The 15776-nt window shown below is 40.8% G+C and overlaps 1 protein-coding gene and 1 long non-coding RNA gene across 3 annotated transcripts in view; one reads left to right on the forward strand and one right to left on the reverse strand.

Moving 5' to 3' along the window:
* The window catches only part of LOC133534982 (uncharacterized), a 52775-nt gene that overhangs the window by 7522 nt on the left and 29477 nt on the right, over window positions 1-15776 (forward strand). The gene's annotated exons all lie outside the window — the stretch shown is intronic.
* On the reverse strand, window positions 17-13578 carry LOC133534971 (myosin heavy chain, fast skeletal muscle). 2 transcript variants are annotated; one of them, XM_061874339.1, is made up of 40 exons: window positions 13413-13578; window positions 12721-12936; window positions 9450-9593; window positions 9225-9381; window positions 9101-9128; window positions 8904-9015; window positions 8740-8832; window positions 8599-8662; window positions 8427-8525; window positions 8242-8345; window positions 8008-8146; window positions 7801-7919; window positions 7579-7728; window positions 7330-7500; window positions 6959-7265; window positions 6822-6895; window positions 6627-6714; window positions 6267-6384; window positions 6057-6180; window positions 5842-5978; window positions 5498-5753; window positions 5175-5417; window positions 4915-5091; window positions 4700-4845; window positions 4529-4619; window positions 4065-4454; window positions 3863-3989; window positions 3587-3705; window positions 3301-3497; window positions 3020-3203; window positions 2767-2932; window positions 2270-2394; window positions 1830-2138; window positions 1556-1759; window positions 1343-1468; window positions 1104-1274; window positions 778-882; window positions 618-713; window positions 242-373; window positions 17-150 (listed from the first exon to the last, which is right to left on the reverse strand). In XM_061874339.1, exons 2-40 carry the CDS (start codon window positions 12922-12924, stop codon window positions 130-132), a joined length of 5817 nt encoding a protein of 1938 aa, XP_061730323.1. In that variant the 5' UTR covers window positions 12925-12936; window positions 13413-13578; the 3' UTR covers window positions 17-129. The 2 variants fall into 2 exon arrangements, with proteins under 2 accessions (XP_061730323.1, XP_061730322.1); XM_061874338.1 differs by having other exon boundaries at window positions 6822-7265.

A 15776-nucleotide genomic window follows, 5' to 3' on the forward strand; every position in this document is an offset into this window, starting at 1 on the left:
AAACAACTTCTCGACCTTGTGAGAGTCCAAATATTTTTATTTAATGTGCATCTAGACAGTATTGTGAGAGCGTTCCAATGAAAAATCATATTTTATGATTTTCTTTGGGTCTCTCTGTGAGGCTGCAGCTCATTCTTCGGCATCTTTTGTCTGGAAAGGATTCACACAAAGCATGGCAGTTGTCATTTTAGTGTCAAACTGAACAGACTGTTTGTTTGCATCCTCTTACTTTGATACTTACTTTTCCGATTTCCCGACTTTTGGCCCTCAGCTTGTTGACCTGGGATTCTGCAATGTCAGCTCGCTCCTGAGCTTCTTCTAGCTCATGTTGGACCTTCCTGAGCCTGGACATGTGAGTGTTGGCCTGCTCCTCCTAGGGATAAGAATGGGGTATTCAACACCTGATAAACATCTATGACAAAAACAGATATAACTTTTCTGGTTTTTATTCAGACTGCTATACAACTATGTAGAAATACACTCACTGGACACAACATTATCAATATTATATTTATAAAGGTACAATTTTTCTTAGATATCCTGGTGAGTAAAGTCTTCACTGCTTCACGGCACTCAATGCAATAGAGTGTTAAAAAAGGAGTAGATATGACACTCACAGCCTCCTCAGATTGCCTCTTGTAGGCTTTAACCTTCAGCTGCAGCTTGTCTACAAGATCCTGCAGTCTGCTGACGTTTTTCTTGTCCTCCTCAGTCTGTTAGGGTGTTACAGGAGGTCAGACAACTATTACTGTAATTGTGAAGTTAAAAAGCACCTACCTGATAAGAGAGCTCCTTTACTCTTCTCTCATATTTACGAATGCCTTTGATGGCGTCTGATCCTCTCCTCTGCTCAGCTTCTACCTCAGCCTCAAGCTCCCGCACCTAGAACAAGATGCAGGTCTCAATATTGGTTGTTCTTCGTTTGACATTACGTAGGTTCACTTTCTCCAACTTCCCATGAATTGATTAACGTGGACCCCGACTTAAACAAGTTGAAAAACTTATTTGGGTGTTACCATTTAGTGGTCAATTGTACGGAATATGTACTGTACTGTGCAATCTACTAATCAAAAGTTTCAATCAAAAAAGGCTGACATCTTTACCCGAGCCTCCAGTTTCTGAAGCTGTTTCTTGCCTCCCTTCATGGCCAGATTCTCAGCCTCATCCAGCCGGTGCTGCAGATCTTTGACAGTTATTTCCAGGTTCTTTTTCATCCTCTCCAAATGAGCGCTGGTGTCCTGCTCCTTCTTCAGCTCCTCTGCCATCATGGCAGCCTGCAACACAACAACCATGACTGTGACAATAGCCTTCGAGACAAATGACAGTATGAGGTAGGACTCACATCAGTGATGGCCTTCTTGGCCTTTTCCTCAGCATTTCTTGATTCCTGCACAGCATCTTCCACTTCACCCTGGATCTGGACAAGATCAGTCTCCAGCTTCTTCTTGGTGTTGATAAGGCTGGTATTCTATTTGAAATGAAGCCAATGCTTATTTTCTAGTTACTGCATGAAAGACAATTATTTGTTGTCCTGTATGTCAGACTTGAAGACTACCTGCGAGTGAAGCAGACCAACACGCTCACTGGCATCAACCAACTCCTGTTCGGCCACTTTGCGGCCTCTCTCCGTCTGCTCCAGAGCAGCTCTCAGCTCCTCGATCTCAGCCAGCATCAGGTTGTTCCTGCGCTCCACCATGGCAACCTGCTCCTTCATGTCCTCTTGACCTCTGAGAGCTTCATCTAGATGAAGCTGGGCATCCTGTATTGCAAAACATTGACACAGACTCAGCACCTAATTGTTTTAAACCAGTTCGTCCTGATATCAGTACCTTTAGTTGTCCCTGAACATTTCTCAGTTGTTTCTGTGCTTCAGCTGCCTGCCGGTTGGCATGGCTAAGCTGAATCTCCATCTCATTCAGGTCTCCCTCCATCTTCTTTTTAATTCTCAGGGCATCATTCCTGCTCCTGACCTCAGCATCTAAAGTGCTCTGCATGGACTCGATCACACGCTGACTATTCCTCTTTATCTGCTCTATCTCCTCATCTTTCTCTGCAAGCTTTCTGTCGATCTCACTCTTGACTTGAGTTAGTTCAAGTTGAACACGAAGAATCTTGGACTCCTCATGCTCCAGAGTAGCCTGTGACCAGGGAAGATGTTTATTAGCTAAGGCACAGAAAAGCCCTTTCATTGTGATGACATACTAATGTATGATGTATAATGTAGATATTATTCATTATCTGTGTCCGTGATGTGATAATGGATTGTTACCTCTGCTTCTTCCAGAGCTGTCTGAATTTCAGACTTCTCGCTTTCCACCGTTTTCTTTCCCTTCTCCAGCTCATGGATCGTCTTTCCAGTCTCTCCAAGTTGCTCGCTTAGATCAGAAATCTCCTCTGTGAAAGCATTATCATTATATAGAAGTATCATTTGTAGGATAGTTTTTAAGTTGCAGTCATGATGAACGATATACGTACTGGGTTGCAAGGTCATGTAAAATATGGAGTTGATCCCTGTTTTACAACTATAATAGGGTCCAGTCTTCTGAGAAAACTTTCTACAAGATGTTAATCTTGTCCGTGGGAATTTTTGTCCATTTGTGTTTTGTTTTTGTCCAAAGCCCCCATTGATGAGCAACCGTAATTGACCAAGTCATATGGGTCAAGGGTTTGTATAGTGTTGTTGACTTGTAAACCATCTTGCTATTGTAAATGTTAACATTTTGGGTCAATCAGGTGTATAATTTAAAAAATAATAGAAAAGCTTACGTTGTAGGTTCTTGTTCTCCCTCTTGAGGGTCTCCAGGTGATCCAGAGCTTCCTCATAGGAATTCTTTAGTTTGAACATTTCCGTGCTGAGTGAGCGGGACTCCTTCAGCGCTCCTTCCAACTCTGCCTGGCTTTCCTCGTATTTCTGCTTCCACTCGGCAAGAACCTGAACACATTACAAATTAGCATCTTCAGTCACCTCATGTTAAACATTGAAGTTAAATTACATTTCGACAACAAAATAAAAGCTGACCTTGTCAAAGTTCCTCTGCTTTTTGTCGAGGTTGGCAGCCAGAGCATTGGCTCTCTCCACGTCGATCATCAGATCTTCCACTTCACCCTGCAGCCTCTGTTTGGTCTTTTCAAGAGAGGCACACTTCGAATTCACTGCCTCAATGGACTCCTCTGCATCCTGAAGACGCTGGGCAAGTTTTTTCCTTCAAACACATTTATTGTTTAATGATTGTGCTTTTTCCTATTAGGGATATTCGATTCAACAATAAGTGACGTTATCGTGCGCTTGTAATGGCTTACTTTGCCTCCTCAAGCTCCTCAGTGCGCTGAATGGCATCAGTCTCGTATTTGGTTCTCCACTGAGCAACCTCACTGTTGGCCTTGGACATAGATCGCTGCAGTTCAGCCTTGGCCTCCTGTTCCTCTTCATACTGCTCTCTGAGCAGGTCACAGTCATGGCGAGCAGACTGGACAGCGTGGGCCAGGGCGTTCTTTGCCTGCCACCCAGAAGAATATGTGTGTGAATAGTTGTTGCTGATTGCTAGATCTTGTTTTGCTTTGTGAGTCAGATTTCATTGACTGTTACCTTAACTTCCTCCTCAATGTGTCTCTTGAGCTCTTCAATCTGCTGGGTGTAACCCTGCTTGCCTCTTGTGAGCTGAGACACCAGGGCTTCCTTTTCCTCCAGCTGACGTGTAAATTCACCTAATCAAAGATAATGAATTCAAGAAATCCAAATGAAATTATAACCTAGAACAAATTATGCTTATATTAACAACAAGTAGAATAGATGCTATGTGAACTGATTAAACAATGTGATGCCCGTGTGATTCCTATTGTGTCTAAAAGAAGTGGTGCCTACCATTCTCAGTCTGAAATCTTGCTTTCTGTATGCTAATATCATTTAGATGACGAACATTTTCATCATTCTTGGATTTTAGCTCACTCAGTTGATCCTCTAATGTCCTGCACATCTTTTCAAGGTTGATCTGGTTAAAGAACATTTCATTAGCATGATACCATTACTCCTTTTTTTTAGTGCTTCAGTTGGGAAATGCTCACACCTTTGATTTAACAATGGCTTCCATGTTGCTGCTGAGGTCGTCAATCTCCATCTTGTATTCACTCTTCTCCTTCTCCAGCTTCTGCTTGACACGCTGAAGGTTGTCTATCTGCTCCCCAAGTTCTGCCACGCTGTCAGCCTGCTTCTTACGAAGAGCTGCAGCGGTGGCCTCGTGCTGCAGGGTGGACTCTTCCAGGTCACGACGCAGCTTCTGGAACTCAGCCTCACGCTTCTTGTTCATCTCGATCTGAGCAGAAGTGGCCCCGCCAGCCTCTTCAAGTCGCTCGCTGATCTCCTCAAGTTCCCTAGAGAGATCAGACCTCTGCTTCTCAACCTTGGCCCGTGCAGCACGCTCAGCTTCAATCTCCTCCTCCAACTCCTCAATGCGAGCCTGAAAGACATTTATTTTAGTTTCTATCTTTATTTTTTTAATGTCTTTTTACAATGGCATTTGTTAGTGAATACCTGAAGTTCTTTTATCTTTTTCTGTAGTTGAATTCCCAGAGTTTGCTCGTCCTCTATCCTACTCAGTATTTGGCTGATCTCAAAGTCCTTCCTACAAATGGATAGTGGTAACAGTAATACCGTGTATTAAAGCGGTCTGTCATTTATGAATACAGTATATGGAATACATACTTCTTTATTTTCTCATCAGACTGCTGCTTGTCATTTTCCAGATCCATTAGAGATTCCTGAGCCAGCTTCAGATCTCCTTCCAGCTTCCTTTTAGCTCGTTCAAGATCCATACGAAGCTTCTTTTCTTGTTCCAGGGATCCTTCAAGCTATTAGGATATGTTTATACAGTACATGGTTTGACTCTTCACATTTTCTACATAATGTCCCTCACTCACATCATCGACTTGCTGTTCCAGCTTTGTCTTCGCCTTGGTCAGAGTGTTGACTTTGTCTTCCTCTGCTTGAAGATCGTCTAGGGTCTGCTGATGGGCCTCTTGAAGGGCTTTTTTTTCTTTAGTCAACTTGGCGATGCTCTCATCTTGAGAGGCCATCTCCTCTGTCAGGTTTTTTACCTGCACAAACATTCATACATTCGAGTGAGGGCACTGTTTAGATTTATGTTGAGGTGGCAAATGACAAAAAAACATCTTAAAACCTTGTTCTCAGTGGCATGTTTCTCTTTCTCTACTTTAGCCAGAGTAAGCTCCAAGTCATCAATGTCTTTCTTCAGCTCAGAGCACTCATCCTCCAGCTTCCTCTTTTTGGCTGTCAACTCAGCGTTGATTTCCTCCTCATCCTCTAGCCTCTCTGTTGTCTCTTTCAGTTTGGCCTCCAGCTGGATTTTGGCTTTAATTAGCCCCTCACACCTTTCTTCAGCATCAGCAAGGTTCTCACCATCCTAAAAAGCAAAGCAAGCAAGTCCATGTCACTGCTTGATGAAGTGTATGTATTTGCAAGAGCAAGATGTTTTGGGCTTACAGATTGCACTTGCAATGTGAGGTCATTCTTCTCCTGCAGGAGAGAAACCATCTTCTCCTCCAGCTCCTTCTTCTTAGCCAAAGCCTTTACTAGGTCCTCCTTGGTTTTTTCAAAGTCTTCTTTCATTTGTGCCATCTCCTTTTCAGTCTCTGCACTCTTTAGCAGAGGCTTAATCTTGAAGTACAGCTTCATCCATGGCCACGTTTTAACATTCATAAATGAGCGGATGTTGTACTGGATGGAGTAAATGGCTTCTCTGAAAATAGCAGAAGCAATACTCAGTCAATGGTGTTATTTAATATTTGTTGATGCGAAACTGCTGTATGTGTTGGCAAACACTGTACCTCCTTTCCATCATCTTGACAAACTCTCGTCTCATAAGGTAACCTCTGCACAGAGCCTGTGTCATTGTGACCAACTCAGCCAGTTTCTCATCTCTCATCTCTTCTAGTGTACCCAGCAGGCCGGCTTTGAAGAAAACCTGAAAGTTACGACAGTTAATTTGTACTTGTTTTAGTCTACTGATGATTGCAATCTTTTAACACATTTTTTACATCACCTTGGTATGGCCAAACTTGTACTGCGTGTGATCCACATTGATGGATCCCAGTAGTTTCTCTGAGGCCTTTTTATTATCAATAAACTGACCCTCAGGGATGACGCTAGCATTCAATACTTTGTATCTGAAAGTAAAGATTTGATTTAGGTAGGATGCCTTACTTAGACTATGGAAGAAACACTGCTAATACTAGATGTATGATACAGGTACCTCTGCTTAAAGTCACCATAGAGGATTCTGCTTGGGAAACCTTTCCTGCAGATTCTGATGCCTTCCAGCACACCGTTACAACGCAGCTGGTGGATGACCAAGAAGTTCTCCATAAGACCTAAAAAAGCAGAAAATAATAATAGTGAGAATAAATTAGATTATAATGCTTTGTTATTAATCATTAGTGGACAATTACATATTGTATATCTATATACTTAATAATTCAATCAGTTTATCTGGCTATGTTAAAAATTATAGTCACGATCAACAATCATTTTATAATGGTAGTAATGAAACCTTTGTTAAAGCCATGAATGGTTCAAACTTTGGAAATTGGTCCTTGAGCATGAGGTGTCTTACCTGGCGTTTTGGATTCGTTGGGAATCAGGCAGCGCACAAAGTGAGGATGTGTGCACCTCAAGTTTGTCATCAGTTTGCCCAGATTCTCCTGATGGATTAAGATGACATAGCATTTACATAAATGGAACTATGTGTGTGTGTGTGTGTGTGGGGGGGGGGGGGGTTGTATGTATGTGTGTACAGTATTTTACTTACTCTGAACAATGCAGACACCGTTTGGAAGGAGCCTCCCTTTTTCTTGCCACCTTTCTTTGCGCCTGCACTCTCAGCTGTCGGTGCAATTACAATGTTATTAGTAAGACTTTTGCCTTCTAAAAAATAGTACATCCTACCTTCTGCTAAGGCGTGGGATGCATACAAGTAGACCAGCAGCTTGATGGAGGACTTCTGGTAGAGCTGAACAACTGAGTCGTTCAAGGGGTCTTTGTTCTTGTCCAGCCAGCCAGAAATGTTGTAATCCACAGTGCCAGCGTAGTGCACCAAGGAGAAGTGGGCCTCAGCCTTGCCTTTGGTTGGCTTTGGCTTCTCGAAGGACTTGTTCTTACCAAGATGCTGGTCATACAGTTTGTTCTTGAAGGTTGTGTCTGAAGCCTTGGGGAACATGCACTCCTCTTCAAGGATGGAGAAGATGCCCATTGGCTGTAAAGACATGTCCGCATTATATTATTAGTTTTATTATGTACTACACAGTTTTCTTTTATACCTTCTCAATAAGCTCAATGCAGGCAGCCAAGTCCATGCCAAAATCAATAAACTCCCATTCGATTCCTTCTTTCTTGTACTCTTCTTGCTCCAGGACAAACATGTGGTGGTTGAAAAACTGTTGCAGTTTCTCATTGGTGAAGTTGATGCAGAGCTGCTCCAAGCTGTTGAACTGTAGCGGCAAGAGAGATGCAAGATGAATGTATCTCGCTCACTTTACAGTAACATTCACTATGTAGCTTTAACTCACATCAAAAATCTCAAATCCAGCAATATCCAGCACACCAATAAAGTAGCTTCTAGGCTGTTTGGTGTCCAGCATCTCATTGATTCTGATCACCATCCACAAGAACATTTTCTCATAGACAGATTTGCAGAGTGCACTGACAGAGTTGTTTACCTGTTAATACAAACTGACATTCATTGGGATTTTTTGATAGAGGCAAAGTGTTAATGAAGCACTACTCTGTACCTGAGGCACAGTCTGACTTTTAGTCACAAACTCGTTTCCAACTTTGACCCTGGGGTAGCACAGAGCTTTCAGAAGGTCAGCAGAGTTCAGGCCCATGAGGTAGGAGATTTTATCAGCCACTGAAATCAGGATTTAGGCATTCTCATTAAAAAATGTTCAACAATAAAATGTTATCAATGCTTGATGGCCGACAGATCTGTGACCTACTCTCAGTGCCGTCTGGCTCAGCTTGCTCTTCACGCTGCTTCTGCTTGAACTTCATGTTACCATGTTGCATCACAGCTCCAGTCAGCTTATACATGCTGATTTTCTCCTCAGCAGTAAAGCCTAGGATGTCAATGGCAGTCTGTAGAAATGTTAACATGCAGCAAGTGTAAGTTACGTTTGTAACGAAAAGACAGGGATTCACTACATTTGGAGTGGATTAGATTGCCGTCTTACATCAGTAGCAATAAACTCCTCAATGTCATTGATGCTCTTTACAAGAATTTCTCCCTGACTGATCATGGGATAGTCGTAAGGGTTGGTGGTGATGAGGAGAGCCTCTGCATGAACAGAACTTGATGTTAATTCTTGGTACCTGGCAAAATAAAAGTAGCAAGTCTTAGGTCAAATCATTGTTTTACCAAGTAGCTCTGGTTTGTGGCCAGTCATGAGCTGATAGAAGATATGGTAGCTCCTCTCAGCCGACAGTTGGAAGGTGACACGGGACTTCTCCAGTAGATCTGTGAATCGCACAGTACAATGTTAGAAAAAATGCACAAAAGCAAAGTGTGGTATCATCATTTCTTGTCTTACAAGTTTCAATATCTGCTGAAGCCAGCTTTCCCGTCGTGCCGAAGTGAATTCTGATGAATTTACCCTATTCAAAAGTGTACATTTTAAAAATATATATATATCACAATCATTTCCGAAGAAGATAGATAGAAGGACACTTACAAAGCGGGAGGAGTTGTCATTCCTCACAGTTTTGGCATTACCGTAAGCCTCCAGCAAGGGATTAGCGGCAATAATTTGATCTTCCAGTGATCCCTTCATAAAGACCACTTTTGTGATATAGTTTGTCAAATTAAACGTATGACTTTTGCTATATTTTATCTCACCTTCATTTTGCTGGCAGATTGTTCTGCTTTCTTTCCTCCAGCCACTGCGATTGTCGCAAAGTACTGGATGACACGTTTGGTGTTCACAGTCTTTCCTGCACCCGATTCTCCGCTTAAAGTGAAAACATTATTAGTGGTTTATTCCTTTCATTCTACATTGTGCTTTTCTTTGAACTATAAAGGAGAGGGCAACATACGTGATAAGGACTGACTGATTTTCCCGGTCTGTAAAAAAATTATTTGATCATATTATTATTTGCTGTGTGCTGCAGTGTCATCTCCAGTGTATTAAAAGTACACAAAAGCTTGTTTCTTGTATACCTTGGAGCATGAACTGATAGGCGTTGTCAGAGATGGAGAAGATGTGGGGTGGAGCCTCAATCCTCTTTTTGCCTCTGTATCCCGATACGACCTTTGTGTCATACACTGGGAGCCACTTGTAAGGGTTCACAGTGACGCAGAACAACCCGGAGTAGGTCTGGAAATGTTGTGATATGTTAGCTATCCACTTTTAAAACACTAATATATAATTCAGGACGGACTCACATAGATCATCCATGCTGCATAGCGCTCTTTGAGGTTATACAGCACAGAAGGCTCGCTGAGGTGGGTCATCATGGCCATGTCCTCAATCTTGTCATACTTTGGTGGATTCATTGGGAAGATTTCGTCCTCCTTGACTGTCAGAGTCTGATATAGAAATACAACATTAACACAACTGTATTAGTTGGCTTTTACTGTGCTGTACGCTTAGCTTTTTAACTATTAGCACGGGGCAACTAGATGAAAAAATGTAGTAACACAGAATTTTTTTGTGTGGCACAGAACATTTTTTGTAGCAATAAGAAATCCTACATATCACAATTTCATTATTAACACCCAAACAAGGTACACATGCACACTCATACATATAAACACAATGCCATCATAATTGACCTTTAAGAATGGTGTTTTTATAAGTACACATTATTATAGAACATACACACAAATATTTTAGCCAGGAACACCAACCTGCCAATTGCTTCATGATGCTGTGTGACATGTTGTCTTATGAAAATTACGTTATTCGTTACTTTACCAAAAAGTAATTGAATGACTAATTACTAAATTACTCTTTAATAAATGTAATTAATTAAGAGGTTATGTAATTAATTCGTAAATATTCAAATATCTGGCATAATGCAGTTAAGATAGATTTCAGTGTGCGGTCGCCTAGTGAAGTGTGTTTCAAAAATGCATATTTTGGGTTAAAATTATCTCCATCCACACAAGTGTAGTTTCAAAACTATGTTTTACACATAGACAGTTGCACATTGCACATTTTGTCCAATCAGAGGCCTGAAAAAAGCAGCAACAGCTGACTTGGTGGCATTAAAACTCTATTATGTTTATTTTAACATACTAGACGTACAATGACATGTACATTATCTTTAGAACCAGCCTGCACTTACACAGAGCCCTGGGAAAATGATGAATCTTTTTTTCAGTGTTTAAAGTGCACATGCACGTCTGTCCTGCTGAAACCAAACATTCATAGAATTATAGCATGTTTAGCAACATGGGAATGCCATGTTCACCAACATGGTGATGTATTACAAGTGCAGTGACGTGTACATTATTTTTAAAATTAGCACGCACTAACAAACCAAGGAAACCCATTTGCATGTTTGAGTGCTTATATAAACCACACGGACGTGCGTGTGCCTCTCCAAAACTCTCATGGAATTATAAAGCATCAATAAAGTGATATAATACATGTGCAATGAAGTGTATATTATCTTTAACATCAGTACATACTACAAGGAGGATACTACATTATGTTTTTTTTTTAGTTGCTTTGTCGCTTTTTACCTGGCTCCCTCTACACAAATGGAAGCAACACACATAAGTTAACTTCATGATTTGGCAATAAATAAGGACTAAACACATAAGATAGTGTTGCACCTTTGTCACGACACAGAGCATAAAGTCTTGCTTGTCAAAGTTGTTCCATCAGGTTAAGGTCTGACAGTGATCTTATCTAAGACAGCTGTCTGTCATTGTTGCTGGCGGGAGTGTGGGGAAAGTTCATTTGGATGTGTCTTTTTAATTAGTGTAGAGTGAAAATAGCAGCATGTTCAATCGTACAGTATTTCCTCCATTAGTGTGTTTAAAGCCAGCAAGGCAGAAGCTTTGTAAATAACAGCGCACAACAGTGACGTCATCACAAGCAAAAAGTTTTGGAACTCTACACTTTGGCCAGCGTTTGCAAAAGTCTGTGTTTTCAAAGATACAAGTATGCTTTTGCATGTGGACAAGAGGCCTAAACGCAGAGATAAGTATGCATTTATTAAGTATCAGTGTTTGTGTGGACGTCACAGGCATAGCTTGAGCTTTTATGCAGGCTGGGTAGCAGCAGTTTGTTGGAGCTCTTGTGAATCTTTCACTGGTTCGTGTTATCTTCCATCCATCCATTTCCTAACGCTTATTCCCTTTGGGGTAGCGGAGGGCGCTGGTGCCTATCTCAGCTACAATCGGGCGGAAGGAGGTGTATACCCTGGACAAGTCCCCACCTCATCGCAGGGCCAAAACAGATAGACAGACAACATTCACACTCACATTCACACACTACGGCCAATTTAATGTTGCCAATCAACCTATCCCCAGGTGCATGTCTTTGGAGGTGGGAGGAAGCCGGAGTACCCGGAGGGAACCCACGCATTCACTGGGAGAACATGTTGCAAACTCCACACAGATAGATCCCAAGCCCGGGATTGAACCCTGGACTTCTCAGGACCTTCGTATTGTGAGGCAGACGCACTAACCCCTCTGCAACCGTGAAGCCGGTTTGTGTTACCTCTGCCTAATAAATAGATTGAATGTGCTTCCATGGCTGAATGTTCTTATCAACAAACGCAGTATTAATTGGATGGCAAGTTTTTCACTTCAATCATTGATTTGTTTAATATTACCCTCCACCCTCATAGTAACCAGCACGCAGTGCAGTTTGTGTCAACTTCTAAGGTGGTGAAAAAAACCTTGACTTTTTCTGACCAGTTCCTTGCAATATGACCTTGTTTTTTGGCGTGTTGCAAGACTTGGAGTTCGCACACAGCCCCGCTACAGCTACCAGACGGAATGATCCAACACATTTCCCACAACAAAATGCTGCTTTTCTCACATAAAGCTCCTTCAGGAATAAGACTTATTTTAACCCAAATTATCTGCACTTTTTATAGATTTCAGTACTACCAGGTTTAAAAATCCTTTACAAATAACTTATTTGATCAATTTAGCTTTTTGCTCTCTGTACAGTTAATACTGTACTGCAAAGACCTGTCAATTACGTATAGTGCTGGGAGTGACCGACTCTTTTTTTGACCATAAAAGCATAACGTCAGTGTGTGTGCATGCATGTGTGAGAGAGTGTGTGTGGGTTTGTGTGTGCGTGTTGGCCTGAGTAAGAAAGTAAGGTTGAATTTGAAGAAAAAAATGGATAGTTTTTTGTTGTTGTTGCTGCTTTGGCATAGTTACAGTACAGTAGCATTTTGCAATAAAGCCATTGTTGATTAGCACGGGAGACGTCACAGTCGGTCCTTTAAAACAGTCTGGGTGGCTTTTTTCGTTACGGCCAATCTTTGGGTGGTGCTGTGATGTTTAAGTGATTTTACGAACGAAAAATAATACATTTATGAACATTTGCTAATCTATATTAAATGTCACGTGTCGCATCGCAATGTATCATAGAATCGATGCACACCCATAGTGTTACATGGGTGTGTAAAGATGAATCCTACATTGCATTACAGGAAGTGTTACCTATACTAAGCAGTATTACCTTCCCACAGATCGTTTCCACGGTGGCTTTACCACCCTCTCTTTTTGTCAGTTTGCCTTTGAGGTACATTTCGTGGGATTCCGTCACAAAGAACGATGTCTTGGCGTCAAAGGGAGTAGTCTGGGCTTCAATTCTCTCTTTTTCGGGCTTACGGAGGTATATGGCTGCCTCGCCGAAACACTCCATTTCTGCATCCCCACTCATGATGATGCTTTACTGCAAGGATGTTAAAAAAGAAACAAGACAGTGGGTGTGTATTAGGATCACAATATTCTATGTTTGCCTTAAATTTGATAACAGGATAGGCAAACTAGCATGCACTAAAATGCAAATTGAAAGAAAATCATAAAATATGGACATTAGGCGAGATTTGCATAAAATATAACATAGACATAAGTCTATTTCCCGGAATAGAAATGTAATGAATTATTACATAAAAAATTAATTCATATTACCTAAAAGTTTTTATTAATTATATTTACTGCTTCATCACTGAGGTTTATTGTCTGCTTGTTGTATTAAATGCAAAAATGTTTTACTATTTAATCCTTTCGTGTTAATCGTTTTTGTAGTTTGAAAATAATTTGGATTTAATGCACACGTGTGCAATGCACGGTTAAAACAATACCACGCATTCACAGACTATTAATTAGATTAGTGTTCGACAAGCAGAAATAAGAGAAACTACTTACGTTGTTCACCAACCTCTGCAGAAATGTGAATAATGGTCTGTTGAGGATTCTGAAACACAACACAAATAGTTGAGATGTACTGTACTACACATAAAACCCTTATAAAGAAAGGAGCTTGCTGTTTCCCTGGCCAAGACTTTGCTTGTGGCCATGCCCTGCATTGTTCTCTAAGCTGCTGGCTGGACTCAGCCTAATATAAGACATGAGGACACTCACCTTGACTCGTCGCCTGTCAGTCCTTGAGGACGTCCTGCCATCCTTCTTATATAGCCATCGCTGGTCAGCAGTCACTTGCTTTTTTTGGTCATGCATTTTTACGCTGATTGCTGGGGTATTTTTTGCCTCTTGTTTCCCCATCCCTGATCAATAGCTGCTAATGCTGCTCACACAAAAGACATGGGAAATACTCTGTTGTTTGAATGGGAGCAATAATAATAGTTAATTAGGGTGCACGAAGGGAACACCATTGCTGTCAACAGCAGATTAAATGGGCTTTAGGAACATGAAGTGCGATGATGCTTTTGCTCAAACATTCAAATCATTTAACTTCAACGATAAATCTACACGTCCCAAAAAGTGATAAATACATGTACGCAATGTGTACAATTTAATATGAGGAATGGCAGCATAGAGGATTCGCTATTCATAGATCAAGACACATTTTTTCTTGACCTTGTGTAAATAATCTTGTGGTATCTGTTACTAAAGTTCAGACATTGTTTGGGTCTTTACAATAATCTTTCTAATGCACCTTGGCACTGAAGAGTGTCCAACTTTAGCCCCGGAGAATTGCTCATATGACAGTGACATTCTGCTACAGAAGCCTGGCAAGTCTTTCCTGTGACAAAGCACCAAAATGCGGCCTCTCCTAAGAACCTGTGGAAACCAATGAAGCGTCTCACTTTGATCAAATCCCAAAGTTAATTGGATTTGTTGCTCGGACAAAAGAGCGTGTAACAATGCTCGTATTAATAGCACCGCATCCGGTCACAGATGACACGGGATTATTTGAAAAGGACATTCTTGCAACGCTTGACATAATAACACAGCTTCCAGAGATTCATTATCCTCATAAATCATGCCAGGCAAAAGGAGAACATTGACTTAATGGAATATCGCTGTGTTTTAACTTGCCTAAAAAGTTAAAACTAGAAAAGTAGTTCTATGGCAAAACCCATGCAGTTATTTGTTGAGACAGGGAATGATTGTACATTTCATTTCAGTTTTACAACTTTACCCAACGATCCTATGATTATATTATGTACTGCATTGTGTTATAAAGTTATATACAGTATATATACTGTTTACAACTTTGCACTTTTATATATTCCATTATTTTATTATTGTTTCTATTACTGGTAGTGTTTATTTAGTCTGACCTCTAATGTGACTCTTGATGGCTACTGAGGAGTAGTTTGGACTGGAAAAAGGATTGTGTTGCCATCTGTCGCCCCACTTGATTGAATGACTTTTGCCCAATAAAAAGCTAAATGTACGTGCTGACACTTGCTGTGTTTTTATCTGTTCAACTAGCATCTTAGAGTCATGAGTTGGGCTGTCTTCACCTAAGATATTCATAGTCGAATTTGATTTGTTAGATTTTTCCCATCGTCGATGATCAGTGGAATCTGCAAAAAGAACAGATGATGATATATACATACAGTATAGTAGTGTGTAGCCTATTAACTGGTCAATAGGTGTCAGTAATGTCACACTAATGTGCTTATAATGTCTGACGAGTTGACTGCAAGGTTGATCGTCAGATCAGATTTGTCTGAATCGAATGATCGAATATAAGGTTATTTGAAGACTTCCCTAATTAATGGGCGGTGTGGCTTGGTTGGTAGAACAGCTTTGCCAGCAACGCTAGGGTTCCAGGTTTGATCCCTGCTTCTGCCTTCCTAGTCACTGCCATTGTATCCTTGGGCAAGACACTTTAACCACCTGCTACCAGTGCCCCCACACTGGTTTAAATGTAACTTAGATAATGGTTTTCACTATGTAAAGCGCTTTGAGTCACGAGAGAAAAACGCTATATTAATATAATTCACTTCAATTCACATGACACTTAAAAAGACAATCAACTTTACGTAACCATACGCTTCACCCCAAGGCTTCAATTACAAATTGGGTTGGGCCAGATTTTTAAAACATGGCATTTTCTGGCCGTCAACATTCAAAATGTAATGACGATACACGGAAGAAATGAAATGTAATAATGAAGCCAACATTTATTCATTGTTTTCCCTTTAAAGTAAGTTACATTTGACACGGGGATATCAAAATATCCATATTAACACTGAAAAAAAAAAAAGTAATTCAACAGCAACGAAAAAGTGAGTTGAAGTTAGGGCTGGGCGATAT

Source organism: Nerophis ophidion, linkage group LG16 (genome assembly GCF_033978795.1).
Source record: "Nerophis ophidion isolate RoL-2023_Sa linkage group LG16, RoL_Noph_v1.0, whole genome shotgun sequence".
Classification (NCBI taxonomy): Eukaryota; Metazoa; Chordata; class Actinopteri; order Syngnathiformes; family Syngnathidae; genus Nerophis; species Nerophis ophidion.

Excerpts from the sequence above, each read along its gene's own strand:
- LOC133534971 (XM_061874338.1), bottom strand. The coding sequence starts at position 12,924 with ATGAGTGGGGATGCAGAAATGGAGTGTTTCGGCGAGGCAGCCATATAC. Across the intron at positions 7,266-7,329 it reads GCATTGAGCTTATTGAGAAG|CCAATGGGCATCTTCTCCAT; the intron begins GTATAAAAGAAA and ends ATGTCTTTACAG. Across the intron at positions 1,275-1,342 it reads CCAAGAAGGCCATCACTGAT|GCTGCCATGATGGCAGAGGA; the intron begins GTGAGTCCTACC and ends GTTGTGTTGCAG.